The sequence below is a fragment of the Saccostrea echinata genome, unplaced genomic scaffold, assembly GCF_033153115.1.
Source record: "Saccostrea echinata isolate AGI-Se365-2 ecotype Australia unplaced genomic scaffold, CSIRO_AGI_Sech_v1 ptg000001l, whole genome shotgun sequence".
Classification (NCBI taxonomy): Eukaryota; Metazoa; Mollusca; class Bivalvia; order Ostreida; family Ostreidae; genus Saccostrea; species Saccostrea echinata.
This window is the reverse complement of record NW_026889750.1, coordinates 37,889,008-37,909,091: the sequence shown is the minus strand read 5'-3', so window position 1 is coordinate 37,909,091 and position 20,084 is coordinate 37,889,008. Positions and strand designations below refer to the sequence as shown.

At 33.7% G+C, this 20,084-nt stretch overlaps 2 protein-coding genes across 2 annotated transcripts in view; one reads left to right on the top strand and one right to left on the bottom strand.

The window, feature by feature from the left end:
• Positions 1-20,084, top strand: part of LOC133191131 (RNA cytidine acetyltransferase-like) — a 298,447-nt gene that overhangs the window by 201,260 nt on the left and 77,103 nt on the right. The gene's annotated exons all lie outside the window — the stretch shown is intronic.
• LOC133179057 (synaptonemal complex protein 3-like) lies at positions 4,041-14,726 on the bottom strand. Its single transcript, XM_061313757.1, has 8 exons — positions 14,573-14,726; positions 13,932-13,995; positions 13,802-13,836; positions 10,972-11,089; positions 7,488-7,587; positions 5,187-5,285; positions 4,986-5,090; positions 4,041-4,239 (listed from the first exon to the last, which is right to left on the bottom strand). The coding sequence occupies exons 1-8, from the start codon at positions 14,697-14,699 to the stop codon at positions 4,186-4,188; spliced, it is 702 nt and encodes a 233-aa protein (XP_061169741.1). The 5' UTR covers positions 14,700-14,726; the 3' UTR covers positions 4,041-4,185.

The window sequence follows — 20,084 nt, the reverse complement described above, 5'->3', positions numbered from 1 at the left end:
TATATAGTGCAATGTTACAGTAGTTATTAACTAATACATTGTACAAGAAAGTCATTTTTTTTAATATCAATGCAAGTTAATTTTTTTAAGTTACATGTACCATACAAAATTGTGTATAAATGTCTAAGTGCTCTATGTTGTTGAATTCTTCATGGCTATGGTTTCTTTCATGAAACAATACTTTCTATTAAAAGGAATGGAAATAATCTGTATTTCAAGTTTTAACTAGTGGGTATTGTTTTTTTTTTACAAAAAAACGCATGTCTCCCCTTCTTTACCAACATTAACGAGTGCAAATATATGATCAGGGTCAAAAATAATAATGCAGTGCATCTCAACTCAAATTCTGTGTACAAAATTTCAAGTCTTCATGTCAAACGGATCTCAAGTAATGGTCTGGTTGTGTTTTTCTTAATTTGACCTAGGAGAAAGTGGTCAAGGTCAAATATTTTGATGTAGTGCATTTAGTCTCGATGTTGTCTTTCCTTGTTCCAAGTTTGAAATCCTAATGTCAAAAAGTTCTCAAGTTATGACCTAGACTATATTTTCATGTTAATGATTGACCTTGACTTTATTAATAGGTCAAGGTGAAAAAAATGTTGCCACTCACCCTTCCTCTATACCACCTCTCCATGTTCCAAGTTTGAAGTCTTAATGTCAGGGTTCTCAAGTTATGGTCTAGTCATGTTTTCTCTATTTGACCTTGAAGGAAGGGGTCAAGGTCAAAATTTTGAAGTGTTGCATCTTGTAACAATGTTTTCTTTCTATTAGGGATGGGTATCGGCAAAAATTTTGTATCGTGATATATCACGATTTTTTCCCAAAAATATCACGATAAATCGTAATATTTTTACACACAATTTTTACTACAATTTCAAATGAATTTCCATAACATTTTTTAAAAATATGCTATAAAAACATAACTTTACTTATTAAATTTTCATTTATTTAATATAAAGCATATTTTGATGCCGTTGTTTAACTGTTTTCAACCTTTTTTACACTTCCTATAATTGTCATTCAATAGTTTGAACAAATAAATGAATAATTTCCAGAATTTATGGTTATGTACCAAATAACGGTATTTTAGTCTCCATATCACGATACGTATCACGCAGTGAAAAATCGTGATATACCGGTATACCAATAAAATCGCGCATCCCTACTTTCTATGTTACAAGTTTGAAGTCCTAATATCAAAGGATACTCAAGCTAAGGCCTGGACTCTATTTTGATGTAAAAGATTGACCTTGACATTATAATAATTGGATCAAGGTCAAAAATTTTGGTGGCATGCATCCCTCCTTCATACCACTTCTGCATGTTCCATGTCTGAAGTCTTTATAACAAAGGATTCTTAAGTAATGGTCTAATCAAGTTTTTCCCTATTTGACCTTGAGGAAGAAAAGAGGTCAAGGTCAAAAATTTTGGTGTGTTGCGTCTTGTATCTATGTCTTCTTCCTCTGTTACAAGTTTGAAGTCCTAATATCAAAGGGTACTCAAGCTATGGCTTGGACTCTATTTTGATGTAAAAGATTGACCTTGACCTTATAATAATTGAATCAAGGTCAAAAAATTTGGTGGCATGCATCCCTCCTTTATACCACCTCTGCATGTTCCAAGTTTGAAGTCTTAATGTCAAAAGGTTCTCAAGTTATGGTCAGATCGTATTTTTTCCTTATTTGACCTTGAAGGCAGAAAGGGGTCAAGGTCAAAATTCTAATGCAGTGCATTTTGTCTCAAGGTCTTCTTCCTATGTTACAAGTTTGAAGTCCTAATATCAAAGGGATCTTAAGTTATGGGCTGAACTCTATTTTGATGTAAAAGATTGACCTTGACCTTATAAATAGGTCAAGGTCAAAAGTGTTGGTGGTGTGCACTCCTTCTCAACTATCTGTCATCTATCTATGTTCCAAGTTTGAAGTCTTAATGTCAAAGGGTATTAAAGTTACGGCCTGGACAAAATTTGGATGAAGAAGAAGAAGAAAATTGACAAAAACAATACGTCTCCCCTGGAAGGGGAGACAGAAATATATCATGATACTTTTTAAGTCAGTAATTGTACACATATTGAAGTTTTTATATTATCATTTTTTCACCTTAAAGACAAAAATGAAAAACTTAATAGGCTGTACCTTGAGGAAATTGGCATCCCAGGTTAATGTTGTCAACAAGAATAAGGCCAACTTTACTCTCATCTAAAACAATGACTCCCCTGTAGTGAGTATAGTGACTGGATTGCCCTGCAGACCACAATTTAAACAAGATGATCATGACTGAGCTATTCTTGAGATTTTAAAATATTTTTTCATATATATTCCAATATAAAACTTTGATTCCCTATTATGGTCCCCAACCTAACCCCAGGGGCCATGATTTGAACAATCTACAATCTACACTAGCTCAGGAAGCTTTCACATAAGTTTCATTTCTTTGAGCCAGTGGTTCTTGAGAAGATTTTTAAAGATTTTATTAGCTCACCTGAGCTGAAAGCTCAAGTGAGCTATCCTTTTTTGGTAGTTGATGACCTTTTTTTTTCTTTTCTTTTTTTTTTTGTCATAGTGCCCCCTCAACTGAAAATGTATGGCTGTGCCCCCCAAACTGAATTTGCTTCCTATGGGCCTGAGAATGATGTATGTCTAATTAAATTCTTATCTTTTGTTTATTAGCAAGTAAAAAATCAGGTCCATTTACTAAAATTTTGAAAAAATACAATGATTTTAACTGTGCGGTCATATGATTAATGGAGCAATTACTTAAAGTTTTATGACATTAGGTGATGTGACAACCTGATTCCAGACCAGTTAAGCGGTTTCACACAGTTCTAAATATCTTTCATATTTATAGACTTTTCATGTCTTTTTCTTACTTAAAAATTGAATAACTACATTATATCAAGACATGTTATATTTTTAGCTAACCTGAGCCGAAGGCTCAAGTGAGCTTTTCTGATCACATTTTGTCTGTAGTCTGTCTGTAAACTTTTCACATTTTCGACTTCTTCTCCAGAACCACTGGGCCAATTTCAACCAAACTTGTCAAAAAGTATCCTTGGATAAAGGGAATTCAAGTTTGTTCAAATGAAGGGCCGCGCCTTCTTCCAAGGGGAGATAATTATGAATTCGTGAAAAATTAATGGCATAATTAAAAAATCTTAAGAACCACTGTGCTTGAAAATATGAAACTTATGTGGAAGCATCCTCAGGTAGTGTAGATTCAAGTTTGTTCAAATCATGACCCCCGGGGGTTGGTGGGGCCACAATGGGCGATCAAAGTTTTACATAAGAATATATAGGAAAAATCTTTAAAAAATCTTCTTCTCAAGAACAGCAAAGCCATGATTGGTCATATTTATATGGAAGCATCCTCAGATAGTGTAGATTAAAGTTTGTTCAAATCATGACCCCCGGGGGTCGGGTGGGGCCACAATGGGCGATCAAAGTTTTACATAGGAATATATAGGAAAAATCATTAAAAATCTTCTTCTCAAGAACAGCAAAGCCATGATTGGTCATATTTACATGGAAGCATCCTCAGATAGTGTAGATTCAAGTTTGTTCAAATCATGACACCGGGGGATAGGGTGGGGCCACAATGGGCGATCAAAGTTTTACCTAGGAATACATAGTAAAAATCTTTAAAAAAAAAAACTCTATTTCTTAAGAACAGCAAAGCCATGATTAGTCATATTTATATGGAAGCATTCTTACACAGTGTAGATTCAAGTTTGTTCAAACATGACCCCTGGGAGTAGGGTGGGGCCACAATGGGTGATCAAAGTTTTACATATGAGAAATCTTTAAAAAGTCTTCTACTCAAGAACAGCAAAGCTATGATTGGTCATATTCAAATGGAAGCATCCTCAGGTAATGGAGATTCAAATTTGTTCAATTCATGCCCCCCCCCCCCCCCCCAACAAATTTTATATTTAAACTTTTCAACCTTTCAAGAACTTTGATTCTCCTATTGTGGCCCCACCCTACCCCGAGGGCCATGATTTGTACAAAAAAAAAAACAAACAAACAAAAAAAGAAGACCCATTTAAATATTCATTTTATTCCAACCTTCAATTTCATGAGCTATGTAACAAGTATAGTGTGTACAAGTAACAATAAAGTAGGGGAAAAAAACCCATCAAATTTCATGATTCAACAGCATCATAGTTTTAACAACCATGAAATCTTCCTAGAATAGCATTGTTTGTAATGATTTCCTCACATTTGCCATTTCCTGCTGTTGCTGAAAAAAATTAAAACACTGTCAAATTATATCCAATTAAAATTTCCAAAAATTTGTTGTTAGAACATTTGGCTGAGCTTAATACCCCAATGTAACAAATACTTGATATCACGATTATTTATCTTTATGGAACTCTTTTGCGATGAAGGTAGGAAACGTCTGTTAGCTGGGGGCAATGTGCTGTTGCATGCAACGCGGGATCGAGCACTGTGGATTTTTAAAGGGCAAATATGAAAGAAGTTCTGGTGAAATATCTTGCGGAACATTCGCTGAACCACGCTTATAAATTTTAAGAGAACCCAGTCCTCAAGTGTTACATTTTATTGATACTTTTTCAGTAAGCCGACTCTTCTAATTAAATTCTAGACTACCATTTCTTTCTGATTATCGTTACTTTTGGAAGCTGATAAAAAAACTCTAAACATTCCAAATACAACAACCTACTATTTAAAGTTCAACACTTTGCAATACATTGCATGTACTTTCGGCATACTAATTGTTCGAATCATCTGATTGTCACTAGTGTAGTAATTCATGACCCGGATATCTCATGAGATTTAGAGTTTCCTCAACTTCGCCGCAAAAGGGCGGCATTAAGTAAGATAACTGTGAGGTAATCGCGATACAAAGTATTAGTACAATGCACACAGTATATATATATACGGTATACATATTGCATTGCTCTTTGTTATTCTATTTTGATTGTTTTTTTAAAGCACAAATATGATATACAGTTCTAGACTTACAGTGTCCATGAGTATTTTCTTTTGTAGAAGAGACATTTCTTTTTTCAGTTCAGACTGCACAGATGATTGCTGATTATGGTGACATCTCTCCAGCTCCTCAATTCCCTGTTGGCAAGAAATTACAAACTGACATTGTTACAGTATTTATCAGACTCAGTATTTTGGTTAACATTTATCATCCAAGCATGAACAATAACTGACCTTAGTGAACTGTTCATGCAGTTGTTTTATTGTTTTCAGTCTCTGACTTTGTACAACTCTTGCCTGTTGAAACATTTTCTGCTGTTGCTTGAACATTTGCTGAGGAGGAAATAAAATGACAATGTGCATTTATTCTAAAACAATTTAAATTTACAGTAGCTTACTAAAACAATTGTATGCATTTTGGTCCCAGTGATTTATTGCATCACCTATACATCCCATAGCAAAAAGAAATGGCAATTTTCCATTTTATCTCCATTCATTCAGCATTTTCTAGCCATTTTTCATTTCAAAAACATTTTTCCTACATTTCTCTGTCTTTCAATTTTCCAAAACCATTTTTTCAAAACCATTTAAAAACCATTTTTGTTAGAAAATGCTTTTTAAATGGTAAATTTACACCATTTTCTGTCCATTTAGCAAATGGAAAAGAAATGCAAGTTTGGTGATCTACTTTGCTTGAGCTTGCCATTTTTCTTCCATTTGTTTTCTGAGAAATGGAAAAATGAAGAAATGGTTCGTTTTAGGCATACTCTGTCAGCAGTTAATTGATGCCAGGTGCCAAGTTTTTATAATGGGGCACTGGCTATCAGATTTCCTCCCATACTCTGTGGTGACCGCCTTTTTCAGTTATTTTAAACATTGGACAAGAGCACTTTGACCTAGCTGGTAGTGATGGAGCTTAGATGGCTGCATGAATTATTCTTCAAGGAAGATTGGGGTTTTTAGTGTTTTTGATGCTGAAAAAACTGTACATTGATGACAAAGCAGAATTATAAGATTACTAACTTCTTGGAGGATGATTATTTAACAGTTTTAATATGTTTCTAATATTTGGGAAGTGGTGCAGAAGAAATACAAGACATTTACCATCACTGAAAGGGTATTTAATTCTTTTGAGAAGTAAGTATGAATATGTACATATATTTATTAACGTCAACAACAGAAAAATGCTTTTTCTAAAGAGAACACAATTTAGGAGTGTCCACTGATTTTATTGATGCAATAATTAATTTATAAACCACTTCAATTATAGTTCTTTTATAACTATTTTCTTTCTCAATTTTCTCAAGTAAATGGTTAAATTTCTTTGCAATCTGTTCAACCAATTAAGTCATTTGTTTCTGATAAAATAGTGAATACAGGCAGGGTAATTTTCTTGCATGTGTACTTAAATTGTTCAGAAGGACACACATTCTCGTAAAAGTTATTCAATTTATGCTAGGTACAGGAATTAATGATCAGCTGCAGTATAGTGAAAAAAAGTGACAAAGCAAGTTTTCTGGTATTTTCTCATTATGCATTTTCTTTTATTTTTAGAATACGTTTACTGCTTGCAGATATGGAGCACCAAAATGAACATGGAAACTGTAAATTTTCAAAGATGCAAACTACCATTATTCAGATCGAATTGGGAGAATCCATCAAAATTTCTAGGAATTCAAAACCAAGTTTGTGAAAAAATAAACAAGTGAAGTTTGTTTCATGACTGCATGACTCTACTACCAAGAAGATGGATTTTCAAAGTGCTAATTCTGTGGATATCGAGAACCCAGCTTTTTACATTTTTCAATTATTCTAAAAATGTTTTTAAAATGGATATTAAATGGTTAAAACAAAAACCATTTATTTTTCATTTTCTTCTCATTTGCATAAATGGTTTTGGAATGGTTAATTTGCATTTTATAAGGCCCAAAAAAATGGAGTTTGAATGGAGGTTAAATGAGGTTTGAATGGAAATAAAATGAAAAATGGTTTTTAAATGATCATCCTTTCTGTTGAAAATTCTTGAAAGAGTTGACAATATAAAATGGCTCTTGAATGGTTTTAAAATGGTCAGAAAAGAAATGTCTTTTAAACGGTATTTAAATGGATTTCATTTTGATAAGGGGGAACAATATTAAATTGACGGGAGGGTAGGTGCAAATGACATTGTCACAAAACTTAAACATGTTTAGGTAACTACCGGTATACATCTCAGTGTGTGTTTCTTGATTTAATTAATATATCAATAATTTTTTTTTACTGTGTATCATCACTTATAACTTATGTACATCATGTACTTTAACGCAATCTTAGGTTAATAAATAAAAAAGATCTTCATGGAGTACATGCATGGTTGTATGATTATGAAGTAAAAAAATTTGTAAGAAGAAATGATACAATATTTCATTCATTCTGTTGTAGTTCTTTAAAAATTAATGGAATATGTACTTTGAAGTGCCAAGTTTGGATTAAGAAAGAGATACAACTTGTATCTTATAATGAAATTGATTTTTAAAGGTCCTCAGAGTAGCTTACATTAAGTTTTTCCTCCTGTTCTTTAGTTTTTTCAATGTCGGACTCCCACTGCTGAAATACTGTACCAACTTGTCTTACATATTCATCCTGCAACTTTTGCCTGCAAAATTTAATAATCCACAATTTTAACAAGAGGCCCAAGGGCCTTAACGGTCACCTGAGTATAATACAACAATTTAGAAGTTAAATACACTGATAGTTGAAGCTTTGTTGCCCTAAAGCAAGAGAAGTAGGAAGATCAGGATCAACAAAATAATTAGTCTAGTATTCAGTATCAACTCATAAATTAAGTTCTAATCTGTCCCCCACTTAACACTATGCAGACTATTAACAAACTATTAGTGCTTCTGTACTATTTATAAACCCATATTAAGACCTCTAGCATTGACCTCTCTTATGGTCTTTGAAGAACTTTTAATAAGATAAGTTATTTTTGTCTCATTTTTATTTATCTATTACTTACAGGTCTACCTGTTTATTAAAACTAAGAAAGTACTTTTTTAATTATACGATAAACATTCTTGCATAATTATCTTATTCTATTAACCTTTCAAATACATTATTTACAGTGATTAATTATCAAAGATGAATGGAAAAGGGGAATAACTTCTCTCAGTAGAATACAAATTAATAGAGCCCTGCCCAGGACCAGAATGCTTAGACCAATGGTCCAGATGTTTAAAAATCTGGTAGAAATACGCTTACTTATATCATTTAAACTTTTACTCAGTTTGCTTCCAATATGCCCAGAAGCAGAGAAGAACTTCACAAGTACAATGCATCTTCACTACAGATTCAACAAAGCCTTACCCTAACACCAGAACCCAAGACCAAGGGTCAAGAAATTTACAAATTTGGAAGAGTTACCCTCATCCTCATAACTATGGACTTCAAAGAATTAACACTTTTCCACTATATTATTAAAAGCCCCCCCCCCCTCCCCTCGTTATGCCAGAACCCCTGACCCTAGGACCACAAGATTTAAAAATCCTGTTCGAAGCTCCCATTTTCATCATAGCTAAGCAATTTATTTATCAGCTCAACACTAAGGAGCAGACAGGATTAATTAATGATTAATAGAATTAATGCTTTTTCACTATGTAATCAATAGAGCCCCCCCCCCCCCTCCTCAAGAACCCCAAAAACTGAGGCCATATATTTAAAAATTTTGGAAGAGGCATCCTTGTCTATCATAACCATGCACTTAGTTTGTTTAAATAATCTCCAGTAGCAGAGAAGAAGATTTTCAAAGAATCAATGCATTTTCACTATATAATCAATAGAGCCCCGCCCTAACACCAGAACCCCTGACCCTGGGGCCAAGAAATTCACAGTTTTTGAAAAGGCATCCTTATGCATCATAACCATGTATTAGTTTGTTTAAATGATACCCAGGAGCAGAGAAGAAGATTTTCAAAGAATTAAAGCATTTTCACTATATAATCAATAGAGCCCCGCCCTAACACCAGAACCCCTGTCCCAGGGGCAATGGCTTTCACAATTCTGGAAGAGGCCCACCTCCTCATCATAACTATGTACTTAGTTTATCACCTTAATACCCTGGAGCAGAGGAGAAGATTTTCAAAGAATTAATGCATTTTCACCATATAGTCGATAGAGCCCCACCCTAACCCCTGACCCTGGGGCCATGAAATTCACAATTTTGGAAGAGGTACTCTTGCTCATCATAACTATGTACTTAGTTACTTTATTTAATATCCAGAAGCAGAGAAGAAGATTTTCAAAGAATTAATGCATTTTCACTATATAATCTATAGAGCCCCACCCTAACACCAGAACCCCTGACCCTGGGGCCATGAATTTCACAATTTTTGAAAAGGCACTTTTGCTCATCATAACTATGTACTTAGTTACTTTATTTAATACCCAGGAGCAAAGAAGAAGATTTTCAAAGAATTAATGCTTTTTCACTATATAATCTATAGAGCCCCGCCCTAACACCAGAACCCCTGACCCTGGGGCCATGAATTTCACAATTTCGGAAGAGGCACTCTTGCTCATCATAACTATGTACTTAGTAACTTTATTTAATACCCAGGAGCAGAGAAGAAGATTTTCAAAGAAATAATGCACTTTCACGATATGATCTATATAGCCCCACCCTGGGGCCAGAACCCCTGACCCTGGGGCCATGAATTTCACAATTTTGGTAGAGGGCTCCATGCTTATTACAATGATGCCAACAGTTTGTCTGCTTGATGTCCAGGAGTAAAGAAGAAGATTTTTAAAGATTGCATTATTTTTGGTGGTTTTAGCCCCACCCCTCAGGCCTCAGGGGGGCAGGGACCATGAAATTCACAATTTTTGTTCTCCTTCACCCATAGATGCTATATACCAATTTTGGTTGAAATTGGTTGAGCGGTTCCTGAGAAGAAGCTAAAAATGTTCAAAAGTTTACGACCGACGAACGACGTACGACGACAGACAAAAACGGATAGCAATAGGTCACCTGAGTTTACTCAGGTGACCTAAAAATAGATACCGGTACTTAAAATATTATTACTTTAACATTGAATTACTGCTGTGGAATTAATTGCAGCTTGAAGAATTTCACTATACATCCTTTCTTTTACTAGAATGATTATGATAAATTATGATTATGAGGGTTAGGGTTTATTCATGATTTATATACTATTTTATTTATGTATATATCTAGTATACCCAGGCACTTTCTTCTTCATAATATTCTTTGCACATTAAAAACCACTTCTTTCTTTGATGTGGTAAAATCACTCCCTCGATCCTCCCCTTCCCCAATTCGTTTTACCATATACTGTGACACTATCTAATTCTACTAATTAACTCTATCAAATCAAATTCCTGCAACAATCCATGGCCATATTGTGTATAATATTCTACCATACCCACAGTTTTGAGACAAACAGCTTTTTATATCAACTTATTATGAAGGATTTTTTTTCACTGTTTAAGTGTATGCACTAGCTGAAAAGTGGCAGTTGAGGGAGAGCAAGTTAAATGTAATTAAGTACTGTACAATAGGTATTTAATTATTTCTGAAGTTCCAATTTCTTGGAAATTAATATTCAAAGGTGGAATTTTTCACATGCAATATAAAGGGTTATTTGTTTATTTTTTTTCAATTTCATCCAACAAATATAATTACATTCAGATTTCTGTGTTCACAATTTTTGTAATTCCATTTGTACACTAGATCAATTCTAATAATAACGGCTTGAATACTAGTAGTTTAGATTCTTACATGTATTTTTTGATTTTTTTTTTTTTTGGCAGAACCACAAAATTATCCAACCATAGAATCACTTTGCAGACTTGTATGGCAATTAGTGTTTGCTTCCATTTTCTCATCTTCCAAGTGATGCGAGGGAGGATATGTAGGACTGTCCTTTATAGGTTATCTTTCCATGCAATATGCATGTTCTATTGTTTTTGTACTTGATGCCAGTATTCATGCATAATTAGGTTCTCTTCTTGCCATTATTACCTTTCTGCCTGCTGCATCTTCCAGATGTCTTCCACTTTCTTGGTGCTAGATTTCAATGAATTCTGAGTATACTGTTCTAGGCGCTTCCTCTTGTTCACCAATGTCTTTGATATGTCAGCTGTAGAAATTAAATTTTTCATCAGATGATTAAACATACAATTAGTACAGCTTATTAGTTCTTTTATAGTGCTAAATTAATAAATAACATATTGCTGGCATAGACATAGAGTTTTCCAATTACAGTCAAACCTGTATTAAGTGACCAGGCAAGAGAATTTTTTAAAAATTGGTCAAACATTAGAGGTAGTCTCTTAAAGTAGGGAATCATGCATATTTTAGCAATTTTCGAAGTACATGCTAAATAGTAATACAGTGTATCCTGTTCCCTGTCCTTTATAGCTCTTAATCATTTTCCCTCTTCTTGATTAATAAAATATATTCAGTAAGTTCTTTGTACATTTATTTTCATTCTTCATTGCATTAACTAAATGTAAATAATTTTTGAAAGAAAATCTAAAACAGGTTAGATTTTTTAGTTGTTGTTGTTATTTCTTTTTGTTTTTGTTTTGTTTTACACTTTTATGACAGTGCATGCTAACAATAAAACTGCTGTTCTTGAGAAGAAGATTTTAAAGATTTCTCCCTTGTATACCTATGTAAAACTTTGATTGCCCATTGTGACCCAACTCTACCCCAGGGGGTCATGATTTGAGTAAAATTGAATTTATGCTATGTCAGGAAGCTTTCACACAAGTTTCATCTTTTCTGGCCCAGTGGTTCTTTATTTTAAATGACCCCCCCCCCCCCAACTTTCACTTTTTCTTAATTACCTCCCTTTGAGAGAGGGTGATCCTTCATGAAACAAACCTGAATCCCCTTTTCCCAAGGACACTCTGTGCCAAGTTTGGTTGAAATTGGCCCAATGGTTCTGCAGAAGAAGATGATATTATAAAAAGTTTACAACAACGACATTGAAGACAGTCAACAGACAAATTTTGATCAAGAAAGCTCACTCCAGCCTTCCGCTCAGATGAGCTTAAAACACTAGGATTTTTTCTTTTTTTTTTTTTTTTTTTTTTTTTTTTGCAAATTTTATAGATAGTTTTCGATAGACATGATTTTAGCAAGAGTTATTTCCCATTGGTCGCCATATTGGAGGTATACAAGCCCAAATTCCTTCATTATTCAACCAATTTAAACTCGTCATACTGGGTAATTGGGTAAAGATAACACAATTTTTCTTACGGATTTATGTTAAAACAAGCTTCCTATAATTCTTAATTTTAGTATTTAAAGATTTTTGCCCTTATATTTCTGCCATACAAGTTTAAAATTGGTTGCTGAAAGAGGAAAATTCACTAGTTGGACCTCCAAGATGGCGGCCAAGGGAAGTAACTTGCAGGGAAAATACGTTATACGAAAACTATCTATTCTTGTAGTTGTTGAAACCATATCTCAATTTATCTGTAGTTACCTTGAAAATGTTTATTTTAATAAGTCTCAATTTAATACCAAATCACACACTGTGAAGTACATGCAGTCTCCATAAATGAGAATGTTTTGCAAACATCTCTCTGAAAATTGCTGGAGGGGACAAAACTTAATCATTTAAATTATTATGATTGTTATTGAAAGCAGGGCCAAGTGTCACTTATTTAAGCTTCTTAAACTGCTTTGAGAACAGAAAATGATGGCCCCAATGGCCCATTAGACAGGAAATCACTAAACAAAGGTGGTTGCTAAACGGCTGGTTTGACTGTATATCATTTTATGCACTTAAGGTTCCTGGTCAAGACTGCATTATTGTTCAAGTGCCTTCAATACAGTGTGACCAGAATAACAAAGGCATTTAATACCCAAACATTATGAAAAATTTGATCTGTCTAATGTACAATTAATGTAATTAAGGTTGGTCTAAAGTCATTAGCCATATAAAGTTGAATTATTATGGTGGAATATTGGTCAGCACTAGCCAACCTGTCTAGTGAAAATTTGCATGCAATCTGGATTTATTTGCTCATGAGTTTATAATCATTTTTTTCCCTCTTTCTGCATGTGCAAACTTTTTTTCCACAATTGAAATACATGTATATCTAAAATTTTTGCCATAATTATTCTCTTTTTTTAAAATTCTGTACTTTTTTACTTAATACTGTATAGCGGGTTTCTTTAGTGGGTGTAAAATTAGGTGTTTTGCTTGCTCATAGGTATGCCAATAATTTTGGCAGAACTCTTTTTGGCAGACACAGAGTTCCAGGACTTTGAAAAAGAGAGGAAATTCACATTTTAGATGAATTTCTGAATTTAATATGTTTAATGTACGTTTGAATATCTATTTAAGCAAGAGTTGGAGTAAAAACCAGTACCAAATGAAATATATAATGTTTAACAACAGGCTGATCAAAGTTATTTTTCTTGTATTCAGTAGTTATAAGCAAGGGTGCAAATTTAGCGATTAAAATTTTAGTGGGCTACTACAAATCTGCTGAAATAAGCCAAAGTTAGCACCCCCTAAAAAATCCCACTACACGGTACATATCAACAATTACTTCAGTCATGCCTTCATATTTCACCTGAACTTCATGCAATTGCTTTGGCAAGACTAGCAAAATGCTCACAATGAGAATGTGAAAAAAAGAAAAAAATGTAAGAAGTAGAAAAACAAGGGGCACATACTAAATAAATTTTTGAATAAAGATTATATCTTGCATATTCTTAAAGTTATCTACTCAAATAGCAAATTAAGTACATGGGCTAGACTCTATACTCAAATCAGACACAATGAATACAATGTATGATAGAAAGATTATAATTCATATTCTCATATTACCTCCAAAACATTCTAGCATCTTCTGCATTTCTGATCTGAAATTGTTAAGAAAAAATATTCAAATTGATAAGTAACATTTTACTCACTTTATTGTTTTAAAATAAATAATAAATGAAAAAAAATATATTACGAGAATTCGTCACAATTTTCATTTTCTCTCTTTTTCCCTTGCCTTGGTACTAGTGGGGTTTCTTCTGCAAATATAATGAAACAATAATATGAAATTTAATGCGTTCTTCAGAATGCAATACAATAAAACTTCTTTGTTCCCCCTCCCTGATTTTGCCTTTAGCATATAAAGCTACTTTAAAATACATGGTTAGTTATAGATTCAATAGTCTAACTATAGCTGTGTCTCGCGACAAGTCCTCCAGCATAGGCCTAGTTAGAATTTATATGTCCCATATAGTTGTAATGTAGCAAATCGGGGCAGATTCGCTCTGAAACAATTTTGAAGAATACAAAAGGAGTTACATTAAAAATAACTACCAACACAATTAATCATAACAAACCTCTCTGAGCTTGTATACATGTGTATATGTCATCTACACTATAAAAAATATCCAGACAAAAATTCAACTCATTTCTCAACATTTTTTTTCTCGCTTAAAATGTACACACTATGTTAAACGGGGTCCGTAAGACATTATCATTTTAACGATATAACATTCTTTTATAAAAACACATGGACACACTTAAAATTGTCAAAAGTTCCTCCTCAACTCCGTACGACACTGTAAAATTTACTTTCTCCAGTGCCCGTGATATTACCTCTGGCAGGACTGCTGCTAGGACTGTTATCTGTTTCAGGTTCGTCGTTGTCTAATTCAAGTTTATGTTTAGCTGACGTTTCTTCTTGCAGTTTCCCACTTCTGTCTTTTTTACCTCCTCGTGGCATAATGAAAGCAAATTTCTAAAGCCGAAAATACAAATGCAGACGACTTGGCAACTTCCGGGTTCTCAATACATAACATTTAAAACCAACTCTGGATAAATCCGTAATAGTGTTTAAGGGTGCCGACTGGGGTTTTCATTGCGCAACACTTCGGGCATCATAGTAAAATCAAGCGTATTTCATATATTTTATCAAATTCAACAAAATTTTAAAAAAATAAAAAACACAAGATCTTTTAACATAATAACATTAAACATTAATAACATTACAATTATAAATAACTGATTTTTTTCAAGATTTTCCAACTGATAGGTAGATTGACGTCCTAATAGTGTGTTTATGACGTTATGATAAACTGATTTTTTTAAGAGGTGGTCATAAAAATGTTATAAATGAAAAAGTCTAAAATATATGCTCTTGAAATTTTAAACAAAGGAATTTAAAAATCTCTCAATTATTTTCTGATATTTTTCTTATAAATCATTTGTATGTGTTGTGTTTTGTTTTACTCCAAATAAACAGGAAAATTTCGTATTTTTTTTTTTTTATATTTTGAGATGCACCCTCTGGAAACCAGAAGATAGAATTCTGTGTTTCTTACAGATATTGTACAATATAGTATTACTCACCATATATTTTAATTTGAGCAAAAAGTCTTTTATAGTATTTGTAAAATTTGATTGGAAGTGCGAAAAACTAGCACTTTCCCAAATAATCCTATAGTAATGTATTTTGAGATGGTCCCTAAAAATAAGTTACGTATGATTAAAAATTAAAGAGTTTTTCTATTGTTGTTTTTACACAATAAAACCCCAGTCGCCCCCTTAAAATGACATGATTATTTTTTTTCTTTTTTGCTTGACTAGGAGTCATTTTTGTGCCCCCCCCCCACCTCCTCCCGAAAAAAAACCCCAAAAACTATATAATTGCCTGTGAAACATAGGCTAAGTTCAAAGGCATTTAAACATGGAATGTTTACACAAAATAAAAATAAAATCAGTCAGATGGCAAATCTCTTTATCTAGAACTCGATGGTACTTTGTCGAAACTTCGAGATATCAGATGGTTCGAGATATTGAGGGTAAAATACATCAAGGATATAACCAAATGCATATAAACTAGTTATCCAGACGCGTACCCAGGGATGAAATGAGCGGCATGGGGTTTGGGGGCCGTCGTGAGGCCCCCAGTGGCTCCAGGAGGCTACCCCCCCCCCCGAAGCTCTTGGGTTTTACTAAGTACTTCAATCATTTTTCTGGGAAAAGATCATGCTATTTCGCTTTTCTTTACAAAATAAGACTTGGTAAAATTGTTTTAACGCAAAAGTTAATACTTCTTTGGAGACTTATTGTACATGTACTGTATGTAACTGTCATAGGCTGAATATTTTACAGATAGTATTCAACGATGTGATTGGAATTTAATTTCTCAAACATTTTTATGCCCCCGGATCGAAAGATCCCGGGGGTATATTGTTTTTGTCCTGTCTGTTTGTTTGTCCGTTTGTCTGTTTGTCTGTCTGTCTGTTGTCAACTTTTTTTGACCTACTTTTGAAAAACTTAAACCTTGGCCATAACTTTTGAACAGTTGGTGCTTAGGGTTTCAAACTTCACATGTGTATTCCTTGTGACAAGACCTTCCTTTTGATATCACTTTGACCCTTTGACCTTGACCTAGGAGTTTGACCTACTTTTGAAAAACTTCAACCTTGGCCATAACTTTTGAATGGTTGATGCTAGGGCTTTCATATTTCACATATGTAATCCTTGTGACAAGACCTTTCTTTGGATACCAACCACTTTGACCTTTTGACCTTGACCTAGGAGTTTGACCTACTTTTGAAATACTTTAACCTTGGCCATAACTTTTGAATGGTAGATGCTAGGGCTTTCATACTTCACATATGTAATCCTTGTGACAAGATCTTCCATTGGATAACAACCACTTTGACCTTTGACCTTGACCTAGGAGTTTGACCTACTTTTGAAAAACTTTAACCTTGGCCATAACTTTTGAATGGTTGATGCTAGGGCTTTCATACTTCACATATGTAATCCTTGTGACAAGATCTTCCATTGGATACCAACCACTTTGACCTTGACCTTGACGTTTGACTTTTATTTAAAAAACTTTAACCTTGGCCATAACTTTTGAACAGTTGTATCTAGGTCTTTCAAATTTCACAGGTGTATTCCTGGAGACAAGACCTTTCTTTGGGTATCAACATTTTTTATCTTTTGGCCTGGATTTTGGCTTGCATTTGAGAAACTTTAATCTTCGCCATAAGCTGCCATACGGGGGCATCAGTGTTTCACAAACACATCTTGTTTTTTTAGAAACTATCAATGGTCTTACAGAAAATTACAAATAAATAAGTAATTTATTTGGATTTGACAATGATTAAAACAAAGATTTCAATTTTTAAATTGTATAAGTTTTGAATCGGGGGAACAAAATGACACAAAATAATTTGAAATAGAGTTATTTGCTGGATGGTAGATTTCTCTCTCTCTCTCTCTCTCTCTCTCTCTCTCAAGTTCATTTTTTGTGGGAAATGTGTATGCATTTGTGTGCTTTCGTATAGGCAGCTACGCGCCTGAATACTTTTTCATTAGAGGTTCCAAGGCATTTTAAAAGTTCCCAATTTTTTTGATTTGGCTTTTCTCATTGTGGCTTTATTGACTACGATGCCTGTCAAATTTTAATTTTTTTTTAAATTTTGAACTCGTAAAATTATAAATACTTTTATTTTAATTGGCAAAAGCATCCCTAATTTTTTTTCCTTGCATGGTTGTGGTTATAAGGAGTCTCTATCGACACAGATCTACATTTTTAAAAAAAAGTTTTAATTTCTACTTCATGTTGTTTAATAGAATCATTTATTAAAGAAAAGGTAAAGGTTATCACATTATTTAACTTGAAAGACATAAATAAACAGAAAGACGTCAACAACTCTAAATCCCAATCGAAACTTCTCGAGCCTTTCCGACAAGCGGAAAAACTTCCGACATCTCACGGAAAACCCCGAGATGATGCGATTGCTCTACATCCTGTAAATTCGGTAAACAGCATAAGAACGCGAAAAATCTGCTTCAAAGGGCGAAAATTTAATTCTAACAGTTCCAAACAAATAAATATAAATTAAAAAAAATGAAACATAAGAAATCCATAAATTTATATTTAGAAAAAATGCACGAAGAGTTATTGCCCTTTTCACAATTGTTTGTTTCGTGCAAAGCCCTGGATGGGGCCAGGGTGCAAAGCTCCCGGAAGCTCCTGAATTTTAGTGACATTAAAAATAAAATTTAACCTTATAATTAACCTCCATAGGTGTGGTTACACCCCTTCATACATGTACAAACACAAGCACAGTTTAGTATCAATACTCAATTGGGCAATATTTTTCATCAGAGAAATTCCTTCTAGTCAAACTTATTTGCTCATAATTGAGCTGTGATTTGAACCCATCTACTTATATTTCTTGTATTTAAGTTACTCGCCTGTCTTTCATTATATCACACACACCCTCTCCCCCACCCTTTCTCACCTCTTCACTCAATGCATGTCTTCATTTTTTAAGTAATCAATAGACTTGCAAATAATTTAGAGGAATATTTGAACAAAAAAATTGCAAGATTTTTGAGTAAGAATGACCTTCCTGTGCAAATGAAGTCACATAAATTATTTTCAGTACATTAATCTTTAAATTTCCTAAAACTATGAAACTTTCGTATGAAAAGGTAAAAATTATACTGAGTACCATTTTAGTCGGAAATTTTAATATTTATTTTCATCTTAATTATGATATCTTATAAATACAAAAACATTCAAACTAAACTGCTTTCTGATTTACGCACAACTCGACGAAAAAAATTAGACGGCAGATCATAGAGCTACATGCACATACAATTTGTGGGCCACTTTTGTTCTTGTTTCCCTAAAACGGCCCACCTCAGAGTATTTTGTGCCAAGAATTCTTAAAATATTTCACTACTGATGTTTTCACCTAATATTCCCCAAGAAATTCTTAAAATTTCCCTCATTGGCAACGGAAGAGGAATTAAGTGTATTCAATTCTTGCTTATCTACGATCGCCATTTTCATATGTAAATGAAATCATTCTTCTTCACCTTCCAAAGATAAAAGAATTTCTTATAAAATAAATTGTCATCTTTATTACATTATTGTCTTAAAAACTTTTGATATCAAAAACTGATACAGATCTGTGGAAATATATGACTTTGAAAATCATTTCACCAATGATATTGATCATTTAACAAGCAAATTCCATTTAATGCTGCAAAAGTGCAAATTTACCTATTTCAACTTTCAACGTATTTTAATATGCTAATTTCAATATAATGACAGTTTTTTTCCCTTTATATACACACATGTAACCTAATCTTTGAAAATTTTAGGGGAGGGCATGCACCCCCCCCCCCCGGTGAATATCAAATCACGTTCACCACCAAAAGATTCCATAATTATATATACGTCAACAGTCTCGTTTGAAGTCATCTTTTCGCGGGTTTTACGGTCGATACAATGACCTTGTCAGCACACACAATCTATCATTAAGTCAAATGCTGACTGACGTTTTTCATACTAATTGTTATGCCATTATTTATACACTGAACTGTCTACGGATTTTTCCGTTTTTCCCCGATCATGACAAAGAGCACACGGCGGGTGTGATTCCTCACTCCTCCATGGCACCTGATCCCACCTCTAAATTCTGAGGTCCGTGTTTGCTCTGCTCCAAATTTGTATCGTTTCATTGGATTTCGAGATTGAATACTGTTCTTTATCTTCATATTTCATTCATATATTCTTTGAAATTTCGAAAGTATTAAAACCAAGCTTGATCAACGAATGTGCTTTGTCAGGGACAAAAAGTATGTTACACCTCAACAAGACTTGCAATGCATTTGCCTCTGTCCATCATAACTTTTAGTACTTTGATTATGCATTATTGGTACACTTGTGAAGAATTAGCATTCACTTTTTATACCCTCCGCTTGAGAAGTGGGAGGGTATATAGTGATCGTCCGTCTGTACGTCCGTCCGTCTGTTACACTTTGGGGTACATATCTCTTATCCGCAACGCCTCTTGTACCACTGCATGAAATTTAATGAGACTTTCACAGAATCTTATTGTGCACCTCCTATTTTACTTTTTGATCAGACACATATTTCGGGTTTCCCATAGCAAAACATGGATACCGTCATTCTTTCTATAATATTGAAGGGTACCCATCTCTTATCCGCAACTCCTCCTATACCACTGAGTAAAATTTAATGATACTTTCACAGATTCTTTATTACATAATGCCATTGTGCACCTCCTATTTTACTTTTTTGATCTGAAACTTATTTTAGGTCTCCTAG

What these genes read in the sequence shown, in the direction of transcription:
- LOC133179057 (XM_061313757.1), bottom strand. Translation starts at nt 14,699, where the DNA reads ATGCCACGAGGAGGTAAAAAAGACAGAAGTGGGAAACTGCAAGAAGAA. An exon ending in AAGATGCAGCAGGCAGAAAG is followed by an intron (nt 7,588 to 10,971) that starts GTAATAATGGCA and finishes TAAATTTTGCAG; the next exon opens with GCAAAAGTTGCAGGATGAAT. An exon ending in AGAAAATACTCATGGACACT is followed by an intron (nt 4,240 to 4,985) that starts GTAAGTCTAGAA and finishes AATTTTTTTCAG; the next exon opens with CAACAGCAGGAAATGGCAAA.